Genomic DNA, 24,038 nt, shown 5'->3' with positions numbered 1-24,038 from the left:
CCGTTCGGCATCTCTTCTCCGTTTCCAGTTTGATTTCTTTTTCTTTTTGCCTTCTCGTTTTTGCGATTCTTCAGTCTGTCTTTTCGGTTCATATTCAGAAGTAAACTGACTCGGATTCGTTAAAGGAACTGTTATAATAGTCCTAAACCGATTGGCGTTGAAGCAGACTTCAGCAAAATGCCCGATTCTTCGACAAATGTGGCACATAGCATAAACAGCCTTGCAGTAACTTAGATGGTTTGGTCCAAATCTTAACCCACATCTGTAACATGTCGACGGCATGATGACCATTTCAATATTTTAAATATTATAAATGATGTTTTTAGTAGATATTTCTTGTTGTAGAAAATATTAAACAGTATATTACATTGACATTTTTTTCGATGTACATGTGTATATCGTTATCTGTAAACCAATTTAAGGTAAGTAAATTTGACCAGGGAAATCCAAATATAAGCGTAAGTCTTCTCTGGATTTATTTTTTTTAATCTAAAACAACCTTGGGAATCTCGGGATATATATATGCCATATTAAAAAAATTTCAGGACAGCGATATACATGTATACATAGGTAATTATCTAATTATACATTAATGATCAAAGTGCCACCTGTCAATAAAATGAAGGTGATCAAAGTGTCTCTCATCAGCTGGTGCGTGATTATCTATAATGTAGTGTTGGTAATTACAGGTGTGATGTCGTTAATTACAGGTAAGTGTAATTTGCTGGAGGTGACATGTATACAAACTTTGTACGTGTATATTCGGTATTAATAACAACTCCGAAGTCTAGAGGATTATCGCCGTAAGCCGAATAAAAAACACAATTCTAAGCTATTATAATCATTTATTATATGGCTGGTGTTTGTGCTGTATTTTGATTGGCCGATACGTTTCTCAGAAGTATTCATCAACTGCGATATCAACCCCGGCCCGAAATCGGCGGTGAAAAGCACGCGAGGTTACTGGACTCAGTCCAGGGTCCAGGATCACGAAAGAATCTTAGCTTAAAGGATTTGTGCAGCCAAAATTTTTTTTTGATAATACGTCAGGATATTGCTTTGGATGAATGAAAAATTAAGCCCCACCCAACGAATCGCCTAGCTTTTAGCGCTATCGGTTGGTTTTGGTCGTGATTTACGGGTAGTGTCGACTACGGTTCAGAGATAATGAGCTAGGCGGTCACGTGGTCTTGTGATGTCACAGTAGTCCGCGGCTACACAAGGTACTACATCTATACAGCATACACGTATACGTTTAGATCTACAATTTGAGTTTTTCGAATAATGGTTATTCTAGCTTTAGGATGAAGATATTTTCAGTTTCAAAACATTCCATTCACACCATTTCAAACATTCAAACAAGAATATATCTAACTTTAGATTAGATAATCAGTCCAATTCGATAGCGATATCAATATGATGTTCGGATCAGTCTGTACTGAGATTTAGATAGCATATTATGTAAATTTCTGTGTAATAAAAAACAGTATAATGTAACGCTATGTTTTTACGAGCAAAATCCCAAAATTTAGCATGAATATAGCTAGAATCCATGTTTTTATTTCAAACTTCTGCCACAACGATGCAAACACGGCACAGTTTTTGAGTAAAATAAAATTTGGACGGTTATCAGTTATGTGATATTGGAGTAACAGTACCGAACTTATACCGAAAATAATATGTATATCTATATTGTTGCCTTTGAAACTTAAACGTTTACTAAAAAGTAGAAATACATCAAAGATATTTCTGATATATGTTTCTTAATTACAGTATAAGTGTAGATTTCAATTCATTTTTTCAAAATCATACTAAATTGTTAAAATAGTATATTCATTGTCGATCCTTTTGTATATCATACCGAAATTTAATAGTATGATATATGAGCATTTATCGTATAATCCAAAAAGTTACAACATATAGTGTTCAAATGAAAAATGAAATTACTTGTATACAGACATTATAAATAGATATAATATCTTGTACCTTTCCAAAAATATACTAAGTGATATTAAAATAAGTATATTTATATATGATTAGTGTGGTAATGCTGTAACCCTTCTTGTATGACTATACATGTAGATTCGAAACGGTGAAAATACATGCTTAGAAGTTTTACTAATACCTTAGAAATTATATACAGTAGATTGCTATATAGATATGCCACGATTCCGTAATTACAGTATTAGACTGGAATAATGTTTAAAGTTTAATCTTTAGTTGAAATAGTTCTTAGAACCATTTTTGTTTCTGAATAAGTCAACTTCCATTATTGTTTTACCTGTGTGCGACATATATATCCTAGGTATGATCAGGGATATTTTATTTCCATTTGCTTTCACATCTTCATTTTAAAAATGGAGGTGACAATAAAAAACCTAGAGCATAGATGTACGGGGTTTCCATAATTCAAATCACAATCCAATTAACGGATGTCCTAACCTGATTGACAGTAAGACAATAGCAAATACCCGATATAGTCCACCGAATAGCAAATTGCCCGCGGCCAGGTAATTACAGGTGAGTTCGATGAATGGCGTTGCGTACAGGTAAACAACATCCTGGTCCAGGTATTACATAACCATCAAACTAAAGTCATGGCTAATTATATATCTATATCGGAGTATCTACTCGTATATCGATTAAAAATTGAAAGCGACCGCACGGTCTGAAAAAATAGTTTGTTTTGTTTAATATCTCAATATTTAGATCTTTTATAATATCATTTACCATATGTTGAAAAGTTTTACGGTATTGTAATAAATGTATCTCAATTTCCTCGGTTAACAACACACAACACAATGTTTGTAATCAATCATCGGTGTGTACGTACATCAATACTTAAATTAAGGATTTCTTAAATTGCTACATGTACGTAAAATTTCATTTTACAGTCACAATCTTTGTAATTCACAATGTATCAAAGATACAGACTATAGGAAAATATTATCTAATTAAAGCTTATTCGTTGCTGAACTCCTCGACAAAAAATCCGAAACTTTTATTTCTGTGTGGATTTTATTTCATAATTAAATGAAGATACCTGCTATTAGAGCATAAATTAGAGTATTTGAAACATCGAATTTCACTCTTTTAGTTATTTACATAGTTATTGTACGATTAACTTCACTCAAAAGTAATCATAAAAATATCGTTGATCGGCTTTTCCTGTGACCGTCGATGTAAGTGATAGCACACCAGTTATAGTACAGCTATAAACCACGGCCTATTGTGACGTCACACGGTTTAGAGCTAGAAAATATGCATAATCGGGCGGCCAGAATTTTGGACCTCGATATTGACTTCTTACGGGTTATTCCGGTCGCGCGCGGCACGGAGAGGTTTCTACACGTGCCAATAAAGCCATTTCCAGCATAAACTGAAATTATCATTTTTGACTGTACAAATCCTTTAAGTTTTGGCTTAGCCAATTTGTAATGTCATCTTTGATTGGTTAAGTCTACAATTGTACCACAGGACCATGTATAGTTTCTATATGAAAAATAGCCAGATGATACATATAAAATTTTATATGTATTTCTGGCTATTTTTTCATATAGAAACTATACATGGTCCTGTGATTGTACATGATCCTGAGGCCAGATACCTCTCGCGAGTCCAGTAACCTGTGCCAAAAATAGATTGATTTGTTTGTTTATTTTTTTTGTTTATTTTTACGTCCTATTAACAGCCAGGGTCATGTAAGGACGTGCCAGGTTTCTTGGTGGAGAAAAGCCGGAGTATCCGAAGAAAAACCACCGGCCAACGGTCAGTACCTGGCAACTGCCCCACATGGGATTCGAACCCGCATCCCAGAGGTGGAGGGCTTGTGGTAATATGTCGAGACATCTTAACCACTCGGCCACCGCGGCCAAAAAAAAGACAAAAAAAAATAGATTGAAGTTTTACTCAAAAATAGATTGAGTAAAACTTCCTTTAGATGTGACGTTATAATCACTTTTGACGTCGAGTCCTACCCAAATATAGCGTAATGGAAGTTTCCTTATTCAAAGACGTCGGATTAATATATTTCTGGCGTCATTTTACATAGTCGGCAACATATATAGCGGAAGGCAGCAAGTTTAAATGCGATCAACGTTGATCGACTGCTAACTTCAATTTATGGAAAACGTTCAAAGAATGCCAGACGGGAAGTTGAACTAGTCTAAAACATTAGCAAGAAGCATTTGTATATTTACCATATACTACATGTAATAGATAAACTACTTTTGTAAAAAGGAACATTTACAAATATCCTGTTTATTGTAGTTAAGTCTTTTTGAAGAACCGGGTTAATATCCTGTAAATGTCATATAATAAAACAGTTATCTACCTCTTTTCAGGTGGATACGGTGAGTTATCAACCCTCGAAAATGATATAACCCTCGGCCTCCCAGCCTCGGGATATATCACTTACTCGGGTTGATCACTCACCGTATCCACCTGACCAATTTACGAGATCAATTAATCATGTTATTTTGATTTCATTGCCGAACTTGCATTGACTGGTCAGTGGCGTAGGAAGAAAAAACGTAATGGCAGGGTGTACAATTCTGAAAATTTTGCACTAGCCCAAGGGCTAGTAGCATCAATTTTTCACTAGCCCTGATCAGAAGTCTACTAGCCCCATTTTTTTTTCGTTTTTATATGTGCATTTTACTCGATCTGAATTTTTTACAAACCTGTACAGAACAAGTACATGTCTAAACAGTGTGTTAAATACCATATCTGCTAATAAAGATATCGCACCGATTGTTCATAGGTACCAGGTTTTCATTTAGTAAAAACATTCTTGAGTCTTTATTGATAATGCAACAATGCCATCGCATGCAAAATACTTTAGATTTGAAATTATGGTTCTTATTTTACTCAGATATTTCCTTTAAAACTATTATTAGAAAGAACACATAATCAGTATATTTATTAAAGTTTAACTTTGATATTAAAAGTCAGAAGGAAAATGTAAAGTGAACAATCAGTATTTATTACCTGCTGTTTTCATTTTATAGGTATGATGAATTTAATAAATAGTACAGTTCATCAAAATTATGTAAAAAATCTTTAACTGTTTTACTGAACACTCACTTATTTTCCCTAATTTTCTGAGCATTGAAAAAAAACTTTATCTAGTAACTTTTGAATGATACATTCGTATTTGAATAAAATGATGCAAATTTCATATAGATTTATTCCAAGAACTACACAAAATCAATTTTACAATTTATTATAATAAAAATATTTTGTAAATGATTATTAATTAGCACTGCTGATTTTCATTTACAAGTTTTCAATATATCATAAAAATATGCGAAAGATAAGATGAAAAATATGCAAAAATATTGTACCTATAATTATGAAACCTCCATTAAAGTTATTTTGAAAAACATTCAGTGGGTTTATTTGTGTCAGCTGTGTTAACTAAGCATACCTATGTATCTGCAAGTGTACATGACAAAATTTTACCGTGTATTTTAATTACTTCAAAATTATCCGCTATCCATCTCACAGCAGTAGTACTTTCTGAATCCAACCCCCATATACTCAAAATTTATAACAATAAAATGATAAAGATGCTAGATAATAAAAATGTCAAATCATAATTGATTCTTATCTAGAGTCAAGAAATCTAGATTTTCCCATTCCCTGGTTGTCGGCAACCTCGGCAAATACATAGCCATCTGGGTCACTCAAGCGCTTAACTTTCATTAATTACATAACAAAACATTTGATGCATCTAGATGTAGAATGTTTTTTACGTTTGGGAACCACCTGTGGTATGCATAGATATCGTTTGCTTCAGTTTTGACGACACATTTACTGCTAGTAGAATTCTGAACGGCAATAAAAGGCTAAACTGCTGATATAGGATTTTAACAGAAAATTTCACTAGCCCACGGGCTAGTAATGATTATGAAGCCACTAGCCCTGACATGAAATTCACTAGCCCCGGTCGTCAGGCTAGTGGAATTGTACACCCCTGAATGGGAGGGGGGGGGGGGCCAAGGTCCTCAATATTTCGTTAACAACCCCCCCCCCCCCCCTCGGGCGCCCCGCACCCACAGGAGGTAATTGATATACTTTTTTCCATATATCATTACCTATAATCCTTGTACGTTACTATAAACAGTGGTGTCACTAACAGGAAATTAATGAATACGCAAATAAAGGGTATCACCTGGAAATATTATGATTAAGAACGACTGATATGAGTTTTACGATGGAATTTGAGGATTTTGTGAGCGCCGAAGGCGCGAGATTTTGGAGTATGGGGAGTCCGGGAAAAAAATTACGATTTAGAATGGCACAGATGAGTTTTACGACGCATTTTGTTGAATTTGCGAGGGCCGAAGGCGCGGTATTTTGGTGTTTTGGGGTCCGGGGGTCTCCCCCCGGGGAAAAAATTAAGATTTAGAATGGCTGAGATGAGTTTTACGGTGTGTTTTGATGAATGTGCGAGCTCCGAAGGCGCGAGATTTTGTTGTTTGAGGGGTCCGAGGGTCTCCCCCGGGATAAAATATTACGATTTGGAATGGCTGAGATGAATTTTACAATGTATTTTGCTGATTTTAAAGCGTTCTTAACACGGTAATTTTTCGATTTAAAGTTACCTGCATTTAGAAATGATAATTGTGAGTTCGTCATATCATTATGCAACCCTGCTCGATCTGAACATACCGGATTCACACCATCGGCACATTGTTGTGTAACTCAAAGTAATAATGAATTGAAGACATATAAACAAATTAATCTTTTAAGAAGCATTTTTAAATAGTATAATCCCTTAATGGACATTTTAAGTCTAGTTCCTGTGTATTGAATTTTCATTATTAAAGGTATGAACATTACGTGCTTGAACGTTTTAGGAAACGCGTCGCGCAGCGGAAAATTTTCTAAAATTAAGTACAAAAATGTGCATGGGAACCCTTTTTTCTTTCAAATGTACATTTTTAGAACATTTCACTCGGCGAAAATGGGGGGGGGGGGGGGCACATTTTGTACGTAATTATCATTAGGACTTTTGTTAAGGTCAATATGGTGTTATAAAACCCCGGTAGAGACTTAGATATATATACAGTGTCTATAAATTAAATCTCTGGTAAAATAAAATTACCATATGTACATGTCTTATTAAAATTGAATTCTAGCGGACGATACAACACCATATGGATCGAATCAAAGGTACTTATTATTTCTTTATAAGGTATGTTGCGGAAAATCAGAGCAAATTTAATTTAATAAACATGTATATGTAATTATTGAATATAGTAAAGGTTAAAGCTCCTTCATCGTCGATGACCCTCGGTTGATTGCACTATACACTACGGACTAATCAACCGTGGGTGAAATAGGGTCGGTAGGTCGCGATCTTTTTTTTTTTTTTTTTTTTTAAGTGTCTTTTACTCTAAATTAAAGTAATGGTCGGAACCGGCGTCTGAGATCGAAATCCCGACTTTTATTTATTATTTTTTTGTAGAAAAGTTGAAGAAATAGGGTCGAGGATAAAAAATTAGGGTCGGCCTAAACAGACATATTTTTCTGGCTTTATACAACTAAAGAAAGAAAGATGGTTACAATCTCTACACCCATGGATTATCTCATTGTAAAATTGAAGGCAGCTCAGCGAAAAACATTTGACCAATCACAGGCCAGCAAAAATTTCCCTTGGAGACTAACATCAAAGCCACACAGTCGACCACAGTGTACCGTTGTACAGCTCTTTTGATGTACATCAAAGGACTAAATTACCTATTCTGTTCTGTTGCCCCAGTTTTACTATGTGATGGCCCAGGGGTGTAGAGATCGTAAGTGAAGGGAACCCTGAAGTATCGAGGATGGGCCGACGCATGAAAGACACTTTGTGCAATTCCATCATGCCATATTTTAGCCGGTCCCAAGCCCGTGTTGAGAAAGGAGGAGGGGATGTCTCGAGTAGAGTTTGTAAACTAAATCTTAACTTAAAACAATCAACAAACAATCAATCCACCATTCAAATCAATTCAGATCTTTCAGAAATAAGTCAGATATAATTAAAACTTTCTGAATATTACATCATATTGCTTATACAGAAATTCATCATTAGGACACCATTTAGATATCAATTCAATTCAATTAAACTTTATTGCTTCCTTACATCCATACAAAAGGGATAGATTACAAAACATACATGTACATAACACACAGTAGATCAAAACATCAGCTTAAACATTTCAAATGACTTTTTAACAAAGAGGCCTAAATCCTGCAGAAGTTTTAGATCATAAGAAGACAAGAGTCGTATCTGAAAATTTTAAAAATCTGTTAAATGGTGGTTAATTACATCTTTATGAATATTAAAGAAAATCGTTCTCACTGTAGAGTTAACGGAACACTTAAAAATGAAGTGGGTTTCATCCTCAATTTCTTCACAAAATTTGAATTACCGCAGAGAACGGAGAATCTTTTTTACCCTTCCCGCCTCGATTTAAAATGAATTTTAGCTATCGCAGAATACTAATCTGCCTTGAAACTTTTTTACAAATATCTTCAATATGACTTGTCCATTTACATTGTCCGTCTAATATGACTCTCAAGTGTTTATGATTATCAACAAAATTTACACTAACGTTATCAAATTTAAGATCTATAGCATAATCTAATTCAGAATTATAAATATGTAATGCCTCAGTTTTTGAAGGATTGAACTTAACTAACCATTTTTGCGCCCGTTGTTGAATGTGTAACAAATAATTATTAATTACAGTTTCGATATTTAAAGGGGGATGGATTAGAATATATCAACGATGTATCATCTGCAAATAATTTTGAGAGACTTCGAAGATTATCGGATATATTATTTATGTACAAGATAAATAATATAGGACCTAAAACAAAGCCTTGTGGAACACCGGCACTTATACTTTTAACACGCGATTTAGAATTTCCAACACAAACCTGTTGTTTTCTATCACTTATGTAATTAACTAACCAATTCAATAGATTTCAACATATACCATTGTTTGCTAATTTCACTTCCAGTCCACTGTGCCACACACGATCAAACGCTTTCGAAATATCACAAAAAACTAAACATGTAGGATGCGTATTTTCAAGGTTTTCACATAATGTGTGATACATTTCTATGAGTTGATGAACTGTAGAGTGACCAAACTGAAAACCAGACTGAAATTGGTATATTAATGAGTTTTGAATTAAATAATTATTCAGATATTTTACAAATAATCTTTCAAAAAATTTCCCGACTGTACTAAGTAATGGAATTGGTCTATAGTTAGTAAACTCATGTTTATCCCCTTTTTTGAATAATGGTGTTACAAGAGCATGTTTCCATAGTTTTGGAAAAACTCCAGTTTCCAGAGAAGACCTAAATTTGAGAGACAGAGGGAAAGATACAAATAATGCTGTATTTTTTAACATGTTATGACTAATAGTATCTATGCCTACAGCTTTATTTATATTCAATGATTTTAAAATATCGATTACGTCATTTAATTCAAACTGTATGTCAGAAATAGTAGATTGTGTTCGCAGTTCTATCCTCGGTAACTCAGTATTATTGTCGTCAATCGTAGAAATGGAAACAAAGTAATCATTGAGAACATTAGCTTTACCATTATCAGTCATTTCAATATTGCCATGTATATTTCTAATAGGAGGTATACTATTAGAACCATCTGATGTTTTAATTAATTTACGAACTATTTTCCAAAAAATACGGGGATTAGAATTTGAAAACCGGTCTAAAATTCAATTAATATCAGCATAGAATATTTCTTTAGTTCTTTTCTTTACATTGTTCACATGATTACGTTGTTTATGGAAGTTTGACAAATTTCTGTCGGTTCTGTTTGTTTTGTATAATTTCAAAAGTCTATTTCTTTTCCGAATTTCTCGTCTTAAATTTGAGTCAAACCATGGCTTGTCATTTGGTCTAATTGTTATTGTCCGAGTCGGTATACATTCGTCAGCTATCTCTAAATATCGTGATGTAAAAATTTCACACATGTCATTTGGATCATTTGTGCACAGTTAAAATAAGTCTACCCAGTCCGTATCATCTAATTTAGTGTTGAATAAGTCATAATTTGCCTCGTTATAACAGCTAACTTTTCTTTCATATGAAGTTCTAAAATTGGTTCTAATAGTCAATTCAAACGTTGTCGCTTTATGATCAGAAATATCACTGTCAGCGAAACTAAAAGTGCACGCGTCAGAGAGAATGATCAGGTCAAGCACAGGTTTACGACGCGCAAAAAAAAAAAAAAAAAAAAAAAAAACTAAAAGTACTGAAAAGTTAATTATTTACTTAGTCCTGTATCCCATTTCCAGAAAATGGGGTAATTAATTTTAAAATGCTCTGGACACCACAAAAAACATCCGATCTGAATACTGTTTAGCTTACATTAAAGACCATTTCTTACTGGTCACTATGGTATATGATATGATGGGATTATGGGCGAATTTTATTTCATATCGAAAGTTGAATTACGAGGATTCGTGTAAAAATCGTTAGTCGGAAAAGTACACGCTACATCCCCAGGTCACGATTCCCTAATGAGCACAGACCGAATAAAATCGCCATCCATTCAACGAATGCATCCTGAAGTGCAGATCCTCTATATAAACTCACTTACTTATAAAAATTGCACATCGGTATTCCTCAGCGATCCCCACGCTCCATTTATTGTCATGTAGAACAGATGATCACCGATCTCGGCCATTGTTTGTCTGTCGTCTCCGATTTGATACAAGCTCTCTGATTGGTCCACTCGCTCCGAGGAGTCAATCAGAGAGCTTGTATCAAATCGGAGACGGCCGAAAGGTATTGTAGGCCGGGTGCGTATATTCGTTCTAGTGTCAATAGTGTAAATTTACACGAGTAATACTGAAAACACAATACTGAAACACATCATATGTATGCCTTTCACTGTAATATAAACACCTGACATATGCAACAAATATGCGAACACTGTGATTTTATATAATCATCTATATTTATATTTATTATTTTTTCTTGATTTTTTGTCACTTCTCATTGGTCAAAAACACGCCACGTGATCATCGATAAAAAACTATATTGCACGATTATCCCGGAAGTAGTTTATACAAAAAGTATATTGCACGGTTATTTTTAGATAACGTTATCGTCTACGTTACCAAAATGCTTCGTGTTCCTGGCGTTTTGAAACAAACGCTTTGATGACCTGAGTTTGAAGCGTAAGCACAAAATGTGACAGACGACGACGACGTTGATTGTTTCGGTTTCTATTAAAGATGATGACTTCCAGCTGTAACTACAGTTTAAACTTTTTTTTAAATTTTCAACATAAACACGGTTGGAGAGTAGGAATAATTGAATAACATTCATTAAGCATCTGGAGCCATTGAATAGTTAATACGTTTGATGTTTATTTTTATTAAAATTCCACCTAGCAAGTTTACGAGGTACGCTCAATAATTGTACTCCTCCTGGGTACTTAATTAAATACTGTAACACGTTTTGTGTCACAAACTACTTGTGGACATCACGTAACAAACATATGGGTGCGTCTTGAACTTCTTTGGCTACATAACACAGGTCCTTCATGTACCCGTTAAGTTTTGTCTTCTGGCCCAACATTCCCGATATTCCAGGATGGGTATATGTGGGTGGGTGTGGTTGTGTTATTATTGTCGTAATATCCAACCATAGAATATGTCATAGTAAAACTGACGGCATTTCAGGCAAAAAACTAGACAAATCATTAGCCTGCAAAGAATTCCTTTGAATATTATGAAGAGAGCGACGCACAACTTCAACGCCATACACTCAACCTCACTGTTCAGTTATTAGATTCTTTTGATTTACAACAAAAGCACAAATTACCTGAATCATCTAGATCTGCTACCTTCAGTTTTTCTATGATATGTTCCACTGGTAGATGTTACGACTGTGATAGTGTAGAATTTTTAATCAATAGTCATTATATATAAGTGTGTAGTAATTAGCATATTCTGTAGAACTGTATTCCTGTATGAGCAATGTAGGAAAATGGACAAAATTGTTGATTAAAGATGCTCCACCGCTGACAAATGGTATATTTTCACTACCAAAAACAGGAGCAGACGATTTAGTATTTTTCTTTAGTTACAAAAGTTACTTACTTTACACTATTACCACTATTGAAAAGTTTGAGCTTCTAATTCAACGTAAAGTTAAAAATATGAACAATAATTAATTGCATCCCGAAAAAATTCCGACGCACTATATCCTTTATGGAATGAAGTACTGATTGCGCATGCACCAAGGGCAAAATAAAAATATTTATATTATTTTTTGTGTTAATTAGACATAAATACACACGATTGAACACCAAAAATTGTTCAAATAATGAATATCATTAATGCTCTGTCGGCGGTGGAGCATCTTTAACTATAAAACCAAGCGACCATTCCGAACTTTCACCAGTATGAGCAAGACCTTCAGCTGTGAAGTTTGTGAAAAGAAGTTAACCACCAAACAAGGATTAAGGCGAGATATAGAGACACACTTATCTTGGGAACTATCGGAATCCTAGTGTACCACTTGCAAAACACGTTTCCAAACCAACGAAAAACTGAAAAAAAGCATTAAGAATCCAGGCTACATAAAAATCAAATATGTCTTCGGGAGCAGCAACTCCAGTGAGGGATGAAATGGAAACAGATTCATCTAGATCTGTTACCTTCAGTTTTTCCGTGACATGTTCCACTGGTGGATATAACGACAGTGATAGCAACCCCTGGAATATAGAAGATGAAGTCTGATCTATAGTCACCATCTTTGGTCAGCATTAATCTAAAATGATTCAACACAGTGCTGTATACGGGTGTTATGGTTACCATTAACATTCGAGTGGTATAGTCCGTGGAAGAGGTGTTGCGTTCAAATTAGCGTAATTGCAGTGTCGTATGAATACAAAGTGAAGTGAAGAGTTTTACGTGCCGTCACGCTATCGTTTCTGAGTACGCGCATGAATACAATCCAGTGCCAAAACCGGACTGTTTCTACTTCAACCAAACATACAATTTAACAAACAAATAGGATAATCCAAATAAACTTTGTACATGTACTTACTTTATATGTCATGGAGATAAATAAAAAAAATGTGCAATATGTTGGAGAGAGAACTCCATCGAGGCCCGTCAGACCGAGATCTGTTCTCTCTCCAACATATTGTACAGTTTGAGGTTTCTCTCTTTCTAAAACATAGCAAGTCTTTGTGTTAATAAAGTACACTTTTATTTTTAATACAAGTCAGTTTTTTGCCATTGTCTATGAGCTCAGGTAACTCTACCAATGTATATTCAACCATAACAAATCCGATATAGATAATTGCAACATAGAATTACCTTTGCCCTTGTTACATGTGATGAATAACATTCATGAACGGAATGCATGAAGCATGTTTTTGGGTTGGACAACTATCTGTAAATTCACTTTCATCATGTCCACCGACAGTGATGGAGGGATATTACTTCCTTAATTTAAGCGATATAATAAGGTGACTTTAGTGACTTTTATTGCTAAAAGGACATTTCTTTCCAATGTCTGATGTGGTAGAAAATGACAATGAAACTAACACTTGCAATTTTAGGCGTAAAGAAATGACATATGCCAATCCACCCGGGGTATCTATCCAATAACGAAGGGAACTGGATGAAAAAGGGCTCGAGTCTGAATAAGTGTGGATTGTTGAAAAAACAATATCAAAATAAGGAAAAAACAAGTACTGTAAAACAACAACATTACACTGAAGTGTAGGACAACTGCTGATTTGGAATATACATGGATTATCAAAAAGGCTCAAAAACTGGTGTTAAACTCATATAATTTCAACCAGCAGAGATGACAAAAACAACAAAGGCAAAAATTCCGTTTTCAGAAATTCCAGCGGAAACAAAGTTAATTCTGTGATACTAAAATATTCAAGGCTATGGCACATTGCTTTAGATAAGTGTTAGATACAATGTCGAAATTAAATGGCTTCTTAAAAATGCACCCAGATAAATGAACACAGAGGGCAAGGACGTCAAGGATAAGTCACACTAAAGACAGCGCAGGCGCATTAAGGAGGAAACTGATTTCTTTGATATCCACCGATCTGGGGGTGCGATGTTACCGTCTATACAGAATTTCATTCGTATTTTTTAACAGTGACATTTTCTTCTAAATCTTACCATCTTTAAAGCAAGTTTAAAACGTTCTTTACATATGCATCAATATTTGTTTGAGAAAAAAACGGATAAGCGTCTCGCGTGGTGTTTAAAGTGTAAAGAGACAGACACGAATTTCTCACTCTTCATATACAATCATCAATGTGCAACATATGAAAAAGGATATAGGATTTAGATTCCACGTTATTCGACACCCATATATCAGAGAAAGTAAAAAAAGCATTCCATGTGGACTTTTGAAAGAACTTTTCATTTTAGACATCAAATCAAGCTATATAAATGCTTAGTTCGGTCTCATTTGGACTATGCTTGCCCCGTATGGGCGCCTTACCTACAGAAGCTATATAGAAATGATAGAAAGTGTTGGTTTCAGTTCTGGTTCTTACCCAGGAATGTCACAATCTAGCATACAGTCAAAGGTGGAGTAACAAGAAAATTAGCAACATGGGCATATAGAAGAATCCAGGCTAATCCAAAAACAGTCGGGGCCCACAGAACGGTTACATTGAATTAAGAGGATTTAAAATTTCGATCTCTCTATGGACAATGTTGGATTTATTTATACCATGTGTAATTTCATTCAACAAGCCAATGGGATCTAGGTGAAATTCTGAAATATTGTTGAAACAATATCAAAATAACTGTAAAACTACTGTGTAGATGATTTGGAAATTTAAAATCAAAAACTGGTGTACAAAAACAACAAGGTTTTCAGAAAGCGGAAACAAAGTTAATTCTGTAGATACATTGTAAGTGTTAAATGGTGAATTCATATTAAGGAGGAAAACTCGATCTGGGATATATACAGAAATTCAGTGAATGCGTTTAATTCTGCATCAATAGAGGATTAAATTCTCTTCATATTCATTGTGTGGTTTTTTTCGTAATTTGGATTAAAAATTATGGAATATTCCAGCAGGTTGTGTGTTGTGTGTAACATAAAAAATGTAAATTTACTGTCTTATAAGTGACTGTCTTATATTAGAGTCACATGTAAGACAGTAAAAGGTAACATATAGGACAGTTACAGGTAATGGTCCCATAATCCGGGAGTAAAAGTACAGAAACAACAATATATGACATCAGGCCAGGGTTTGGCATACAAGACATCCGACCACTATGTATATTGGCGGACTCTAAGGGAGTTTGAATATTTCACATAATTTCACTACTGTGGGCTTTTCTGGCATATCACAGCAAAACCAACTAAATTAGAACTAGTTTATTTCCGAAATATGTGCACATTTTATATGTACTTTTAGACTGAATTGTCCCATTAAATATATGATCAAATTTTGAAAAAAATGACAAAACTGATTTTTAAAACATCTGACAGTTATCTGACGTTCAACAAGCGGAACTATAATATAACCTTGCGTTCCATTTGCAGATTCGTACCATTGTATCAATACGAATCAGACGGAAGCAATACATAGAGTATTAATATCTAATGAAATTACACGGATGATTTATTTCAATGTATACTGACACTGTTTTGTTATTAATTCTATATCCTTTCGACGGCCGGCAGGATTCGAACTTGACTCAATTTTGATAGTAGGCTATAACAAATGCCATCTATGAAAACAGTTTGCATCTAGATTTCGGTTTGATGCCATTTTCACGATGATAACAAACAGGACACACTACAAACAAGCAAAAACAGTCACCGGAAGTCCCCTAAAGGTCACCACGCACGGGTCATGGGAGGGAGAAACCTGCGCGTGGGACTGCGCGTCCAAAGGATATCCATTTTTTGGTAACATCGACAATTTGTAGCTTTTATATTCGAAACGTATCTTTCATATGGATACCACCATCATGGAAAAAATCTAAACGCGTTCCATTTGGCGGTGCCGTATGAATATAGTACAACAGGTGCAAATGGAAAGCAAGGTCAAAAATAAGTGTCTTTGGTCATTCTGACTACAGTAGTTTCCCAACTTAGCAACCAATAACGTTTTGAATTTGACGACGAACAAGTAGAGGTACACAAATTATGTGTATGGATTGAACTGTATTTTGATCGTGTTAAAGGTGGCATGAACGCAATTGGAGTCAGACATATTCTACATGCATTGCGCTAACGCGCTATATTGAATATGTCTGTATCCAATTGCGTTCATACCACCTTTCACGCAATAAAAACACTGTTCAATCCATATATGGATTGGTGGAAATAATATGCTGTTCTTTAGATGGGCGAGGCGGACTTTTTATCTATTAATCAAACTCGTTTTTATTGCGAAAAGATTTATTTTATGATTAAGAAAATCAATATGACACAAACACACAATACAGACAGGGCATTGTGATAGTCTATATAAATTTGTATTTTACATATATACAAATGTGAGATGGACCACTTTTAAATACTTTAAGATGTTCGTATAATAATAAACGTCAACCATTATGTTTACAAGACAGAAATGTACAATTCTGACGACTTTAAAGCTAACAAATTATATATATATTATGAAGAAAATTATACTATCTGGACTTCCAATGTAAATATTTTATATTTTCATTCATAAAATGTATGAAGGCAGTAACGACTGGTATTATATTTACAAGACAAAAATATACAATTCTTCCGACACTAAAGCTCATAAATTATATGATGAAAACTACACTTCATAGACTTGCAATTTTAATATATAATATTTTCACTCATAAAAAGTACGACGACAGTGAACGCGACATGATTGACGATAAGAATAAAGTTTTGATATCAATACATTTTATTATATAACCGCCATGTCATACGGCCTTGTCATAAATATCGTAAGACACGTGTGTAATAACACTTTTTCAAAACCAATAATCGCTCTACTTACACATGGTTTAACTACCGACAACACATCATCACAATGTGGGTAAATTTAGACAACCAAGGGAGATGAAATCATAATCTTACTATTTTACACAGAGTGTGAGTGATTTGTAAAAAAAACATAGATACAACGAATTATTAAATTATTATATATCGTATGAATCTACACCATTATGTGATCGCTAAACGTGTAGGTAACAGGTTACAGTGATAATACTGTTACACATTACAACCAGTGTTTTTTATATTTGTTATTATTATACCTTTGCTTCCTTTTCACTATATAAAGAGTAGAGAATAGAAATGCTATTCAAATCCAATTGTAATCCAGTCGTTTAAAACCGCTATTTACCGGGTAAATAGTCATTCGAACTATTTACCTGAAAATGAGCTATTTACCTGCATTCAAGTTTTCGCGGACTTTTGCTTAATCATGAATTTGATGGGAGTACTTCATTCGGAACCTCTCTGACTGTATCTCACTTCCAAGGAAAAAACACAAAGCGCTTAGGTGATCTAGATTTGACGCTGCAGACGACAACTTGTTTACAACATGGTCTCCAGATTCATCAACCTAGACGAGGAATCTCTCGAAAAATTGTTGACCGGTAGGGACAGTGGAAATACACAGCAAGTTGTTAAAACAGCAGTTAATATTCTAAAGGACTTCGTACGAGAAAAATCACTGGGCACTATCGATGATATGGAATGTGGAACAAGTGAAAATATCAACGGGTTATATGTTATACCCTGTCACCTTCATCAGACAAATGACTAGTACGATATCACCTTCATCAGACAAATGACTAGTACGATGTCACCTTCATCAGACAAATGACTAGTACCCTGTCACCTTCATCAGACAAATGACTGGTACGATGTCACCTTCATCAGACAAATGACTAGTACCCTGTCACCTTCATCAGACAAATGACTAGTACGATGTCACCTTCATCAGACAAATGACTAGTACCCTGTCACCTTCATCAGACAAATGACTAGTACGATGTCACCTTCATCAGACAAATGACTAGTACGATGTCACCTTCATCAGACAAATGACTAGTACGATGTCACCTTCATCAGACAAATGACTAGTACGATGTCACCTTCATCAGACAAATGACTAGTACGATGTCACCTTCATCAGACAAATGACTAGTACCCTGTCACCTTCATCAGACAAATGACTAGTACGATGTCACCTTCATCAGACAAATGACTCTAGTACGATATCACCTTCATCAGACAATGACTAGTACGATATCACCTTCATCAGACAAATGACTAGTACGATGCCACCTTCATCAGACAAATGACTAGTACGATATCACCTTCATCAGACAAATGACTAGTACGATGTCACCTTCAACAGACATATGCCTAGTACGATGTCACCTTCATCAGACAAATGACTAGTGCGATGTCACCTTCATCAGACAAATGACTCTAGTACCCTGTCACCTTCATCAGGTATATTACTAGTACGATGTCACCTTCATCAGACAAATGACTCTAGTACCCTGTCACCTTCATCAGACAAATGACTCTAGTACCCTGTCACATTCCTCATACAAATGACTAGTATCCTGTCACCTTCATCAGACATATGCCTAGTACGATGTCATCTACATCAAACAAATGACTAGTACGATGTCACCTTCATCAGACAAATGACTAGTACGATGTCATCTTCATCAGACAAATGACTAGTACCCTATCACCTTTATCAGACAAATGACTAGTACGATGTCACCTTCATTAGACAAATGACTAGTACGATATCACCTTCATCAGACAAATGACTCTAGTACCCTGTCATCTTCATCAGACAAATGACTCTAGTACGATATCACCTTCATCAGACAATGACTAGTACGATATCACCTTCATCAGACAAATGACTAGTACGATATCACCTTCATCAGACAAATGACTAGTACGATATCACCTTCATCAGACAAATGACTAGTACGATATCACCTTCATCAGACAAATGACTAGTACGATATCACCTTCATCAGACAAATGACTAGTACGATATCACCTTCATCAGACAAATGACTAGTACGATATCACCTTCATCAGACATATGCCTAATACGATGTCATCTTCATCAGACAAATGACTAGTACGATGTCACCTTCATCAGACAGACAACTCTAGTACCCTGTCACATTCATCATACAAATGACTAGTACGATGCCACCTTCATCAGACAAATGACTTGTACCCTGTCACCTTCATCAGACAAATGACTAGTACGATGTCACCTTCATCAGACAAATGACTAGTACGATATCACCTTCATCAGACATATGCCTAATACGATGTCATCTTCATCAGACAAATGACTAGTACGATGTCACCTTCATCAGACAAATGACTAGTACGATATCACCTTCATCAGACAAATGACTAGTACGATATCACCTTCATCAGACAAATGACTAGTACGATATCACCTTCATCAGACATATGCCTAATACGATGTCATCTTCATCAGACAAATGACTAGTACGATGTCACCTTCATCAGACAGACAACTCTAGTACCCTGTCATATTCATCATACAAATGACTAGTACGATGCCACCTTCATCAGACAAATGACTTGTACCCTGTCACCTTCATCAGACAAATGACTAGTACGATGTCACCTTCATCAGACAAATGACTAGTACGATATCACCTTCATCAGACATATGCCTAATACGATGTCATCTTCATCAGACAAATGACTAGTACGATGTCACCTTCATCAGACAGACAACTCTAGTACCCTGTCACATTCATCATACAAATGACTAGTACGATGCCACCTTCATCAGACAAATGACTTGTACCCTGTCACCTTCATCAGACAAATGACTAGTACGATGTCACCTTCATCAGACAAATGACTAGTACGATGTCATCTTCATCAGACAAATGACTAGTACGATGTCACCTTCATCAGACAGACAATGACTAGTACCCTGTCATTTCATCATACAAATGACTAGTACGATGTCACCTTCATCAGACAAATGACTTGTACCCTGTCACCTTCATCAGACAAATGACTAGTACGATGTCACCTTCATCAGACAAATGACTAGTACGATATCACCTTCATCAGACAAATGACTAGTACGATGTCACCTTCATCAGACAAATGACTAGTACGATGTCACCTTCATCAGACAAATGACTAGTACGATGTCACCTTCATCAGACAAAATGCCTAGTACGATGTCATCTTCATCAGACAAATGACTAGTACGATGTCACCTTCATCAGACAGACAACTCTAGTACCCTGTCACATTCATCATACAAATGACTAGTACGATGTCCACCTTCATCAGACAAATGACTAGTACCCTGTCACCTTCATCAGACAAATGACTAGTACGATGTCACCTTCATCAGACAAATGACTAGTACGATGTCACCTTCATCAGACAAATGACTAGTACGATGTCACCTTCATCAGACAAATGACTAGTACGATGTCACCTTCATCAGACAAATGACTAGTACGATGTCACCTTCATCAGACAAATGACTAGTACGATATCACCTTCATCAGACAAATGACTAGTACGATATCACCTTCATCAGACATATGCCTAATACGATGTCATCTTCATCAGACAAATGACTAGTACGATGTCACCTTCATCAGACAGACAACTCTAGTACCCTGTCATATTCATCATACAAATGACTAGTACGATGCCACCTTCATCAGACAAATGACTTGTACCCTGTCACCTTCATCAGACAAATGACTAGTACGATGTCACCTTCATCAGACAAATGACTAGTACGATATCACCTTCATCAGACATATGCCTAATACGATGTCATCTTCATCAGACAAATGACTAGTACGATGTCACCTTCATCAGACAGAAATACTAGTACCCTGTCACCTTCATCAGACAAATGACTAGTACGATGTCACCTTCATCAGACAAATGACTAGTACCCTGTCACCTTCATCAGACAAATGACTAGTACGATGTCACCTTCATCAGACAAATGACTAGTACCCTGTCACCTTCATCAGACAAATGACTAGTACCCTGTCACCTTCATCAGACAAATGACTAGTACGATGTCACCTTCATCAGACAAATGACTAGTACGATGTCACCTTCATCAGACAAATGACTAGTACGATGTCACCTTCATCAGACAAATGACTAGTACGATGTCACCTTCATCAGACAAATGACTAGTACGATGTCACCTTCATCAGACAAAAGACAAGGCAGCATAAGTAAACATAGGTTCAAAGGTAATCTTCTGAGTAATAAACACTATGTCAGAACATTATATATATATGGTACTAGTCATCGACACGCACCAGTACTCACATACTAATTATACTAATTATGTAAATATATGTAAGGAAGCATTAAGGAATAGGTTTTTATATCATGGATATATAACACCAAAATTGTGTTTTAGCTCCATTACATGAAAACTACATTTACGTTAATCCTTATAATTCGATCTAAACCTGGGAATGTACAAATTTTTTGAGGGATTCTTTTTTCTATGAAATCATTGCGCCGTTATGTCAGCCAATTAGAGATTACAAAAGGCAACGCCATTTTTTCCGTTATTGGATGATAAGATATTTTGTTAAACCAATGAATTGTCATTTTATAAACCATTCTGTCATTTTTGTCTCCAACAGTGTTTCTCTACATAGCGCCTTCTCTTTACATTAATGCGCTTTAATTGTAAAAATAAGTCCCAATCTTCTGTAATGCATGAATGTAAATTACATCCACCATCATCTACCTAGTAATTGACCTACTTCATCGTATTGAAGATCATGTCAATATATTATTGTAAACTCTGGTTTACTACAATACATATATATCTGCATACAAAGTATTACAATAATAATCAACAATACATGTTATATTTGACAAGTTTACTCACAGTAGTGAAACAGTTTGGGAGTCGGATTGAGAGAGAGAGAGAGCGCCACGTGACCGCTTCCGCACACATAGGTGACGTCATCAACTCTGCGGTTCACAACAATATATTGGATATGTGCGTTTATCTACATGGAAAGGAGAAAAAAAGTTTAAATGGGAGATGAAATATGTGATTTAAAATAGTCTGGAGATTTTGATGATGCAAGATCTGGACGAAGCGCATTCCAGTCTTGGATAGTGCGGGAAAGAAAAGTGTTTGCGATAATATGTTCTGCAGTACGGTATTTGGTATGCGAGAGGATGGGAGTTTCGAGTAGGGCGTAACAGTGGAGGTCCACTATTTAAGTTTGTTAATGGCTACAGAATTTCAAAATTAATAAACAAAATGTTGGTGAAAAAATAAACAGTTAATAAACCTTGTTGGAAGGCGTATTGTATTTTAAGAAAATCCTATTCAGCAAATCTCAATCAAACTAAAATATATAACGGATTATATTTTCTTGAATAATTTTGGAAAACTTTCATGTCAAACTTATAATAAGGTCTTACACTCGAAATGATAAAGTCACATCCTGCAGCTACTGCTAAGCTGAGTGTTTTGTATAATGCTTTGATGCTCTGTTGTTAGCACTTCCCAGCTACCAGTTTTCACACGTACCGAGCAAACCGATCAATAGCCTGCTGAAGCAGCCTTTCATTGGCCCGTTGTTAGGCCCATGTGACGTCAGTAAGCCTCAGAAAAATGGTGGACGTATCATGCATCGTTACTATTAGAATTTTTTCTGTAATGATTAATCTGATTCACAAAACCAGCACTGTCAATTAAGTCTCTCTTCAATTCGTCAGATTCGTCCTTTAGACGCGATTGCAGATCTTTGCGCCGATCCGAAAAGTCCTGCACTGTTATTTGTGGTACTGGACAACTCATTTGCGATTGCAGTCTTATTTTGCGACGTTCTGTCATTGCTGCTACATTTTTCTTGTCCAGCGGTTTTCGGACCTGGATTTTAGAATCAGAATAAGACCGCGGACGCATTTCTGGTATGTTTAAATGATGTGAACTACTTGTTGAATTACCTACTGGCACTTTAATGTCAAACAGCGAGGCGGCTAAATTACGACACGTGCAGTTCTTTGTCTTTTGACCCGGTGGAGGTTCATAGTGACTTTCATGTGCAGTACACTGATCCTCGTGAGTATCCGACTTGCCGTTGTCAAAAAGACTTTGTGGCAATTCCAGAATGATTTCCAGCTTTCCCGAGGTTGGCAGTTCTTGTAGATTCTCTATAACAACTTTTACAGTCTTGCTCTTGTTATCATTGCCATCCTTGTTTGGTAGCAATGTATGCGACCTCCTTGTGTGATGACCACGCGTCTCATCGTCGCACTTGATGTATATGTCACCTTTTACTCGCTTATAGACGTAACATTTATTGCTATTACCGGACGTCACAGAATGACCTTGCATCGTGGTTGAAGAATCCCCAATACCTTCCGTCGACTTGGATCTGCGAATCTCTGAACAGTAGCGATGGTCATCACAATCCAAACTCACTTGACGTTGGATCCCAGTTTTCCCTTCTCTTTCCGGCATAAACACGACTAAATCCTGATATTCCTGAGGATACTTTTCAACATATACAGTGTGTGCTTTCTCCAGCAAGTTGACATAGACGCGACTAGCCATATTTACATAGATACGGATACCTGTAATATAGAAGTTAATTTATCTTTTTCTTTTGTCAACGAAAACAATTTTGTGCACAAACCTTATTTTAAAAGGTTTAAGTATTAGTAATTACAACGTATGAATATGTTTATGCGTTCGGTTTGTTTCCAATAAATGGCATAATGAAACCGACGGTGTTTTAGTGTTTTAGCATATGTATTGGTGATCTGAACCGGTCTCACAGCGTATGTGGAATTTTTGCTACTTTTGAGAATATACAATTCAATATAAAATATTTTCACATTTTGAATCATATCTGAATATGTCAGTATAACAAACAAAAACGATGTTGAAAGAAACTGAACATTACATATTCGATATGTTTTTGTAAACGATAAATGT

The 24,038-nt window shown here is 35.6% G+C and overlaps 1 protein-coding gene across 1 annotated transcript; it reads right to left on the bottom strand.

The window, feature by feature from the left end:
- Nucleotides 1-21,180: 21,180 nt before the first annotated feature.
- Nucleotides 21,181-23,654, bottom strand: LOC138335809 (uncharacterized). The gene has a single exon (XM_069284971.1). The coding sequence runs from the start codon at nucleotides 23,652-23,654 to the stop codon at nucleotides 22,722-22,724; it is 933 nt and encodes a 310-aa protein (XP_069141072.1). The 3' UTR covers nucleotides 21,181-22,721.
- Nucleotides 23,655-24,038: the final 384 nt, after the last annotated feature.

The sequence above is a fragment of the Argopecten irradians genome, chromosome 11 (genome assembly GCF_041381155.1).
Source record: "Argopecten irradians isolate NY chromosome 11, Ai_NY, whole genome shotgun sequence".
NCBI lineage: Eukaryota > Metazoa > Mollusca > Bivalvia > Pectinida > Pectinidae > Argopecten > Argopecten irradians.
The sequence above is the reverse complement of the archived record's forward strand: the minus strand, read 5'-3'. Positions and strand labels throughout refer to the sequence as shown.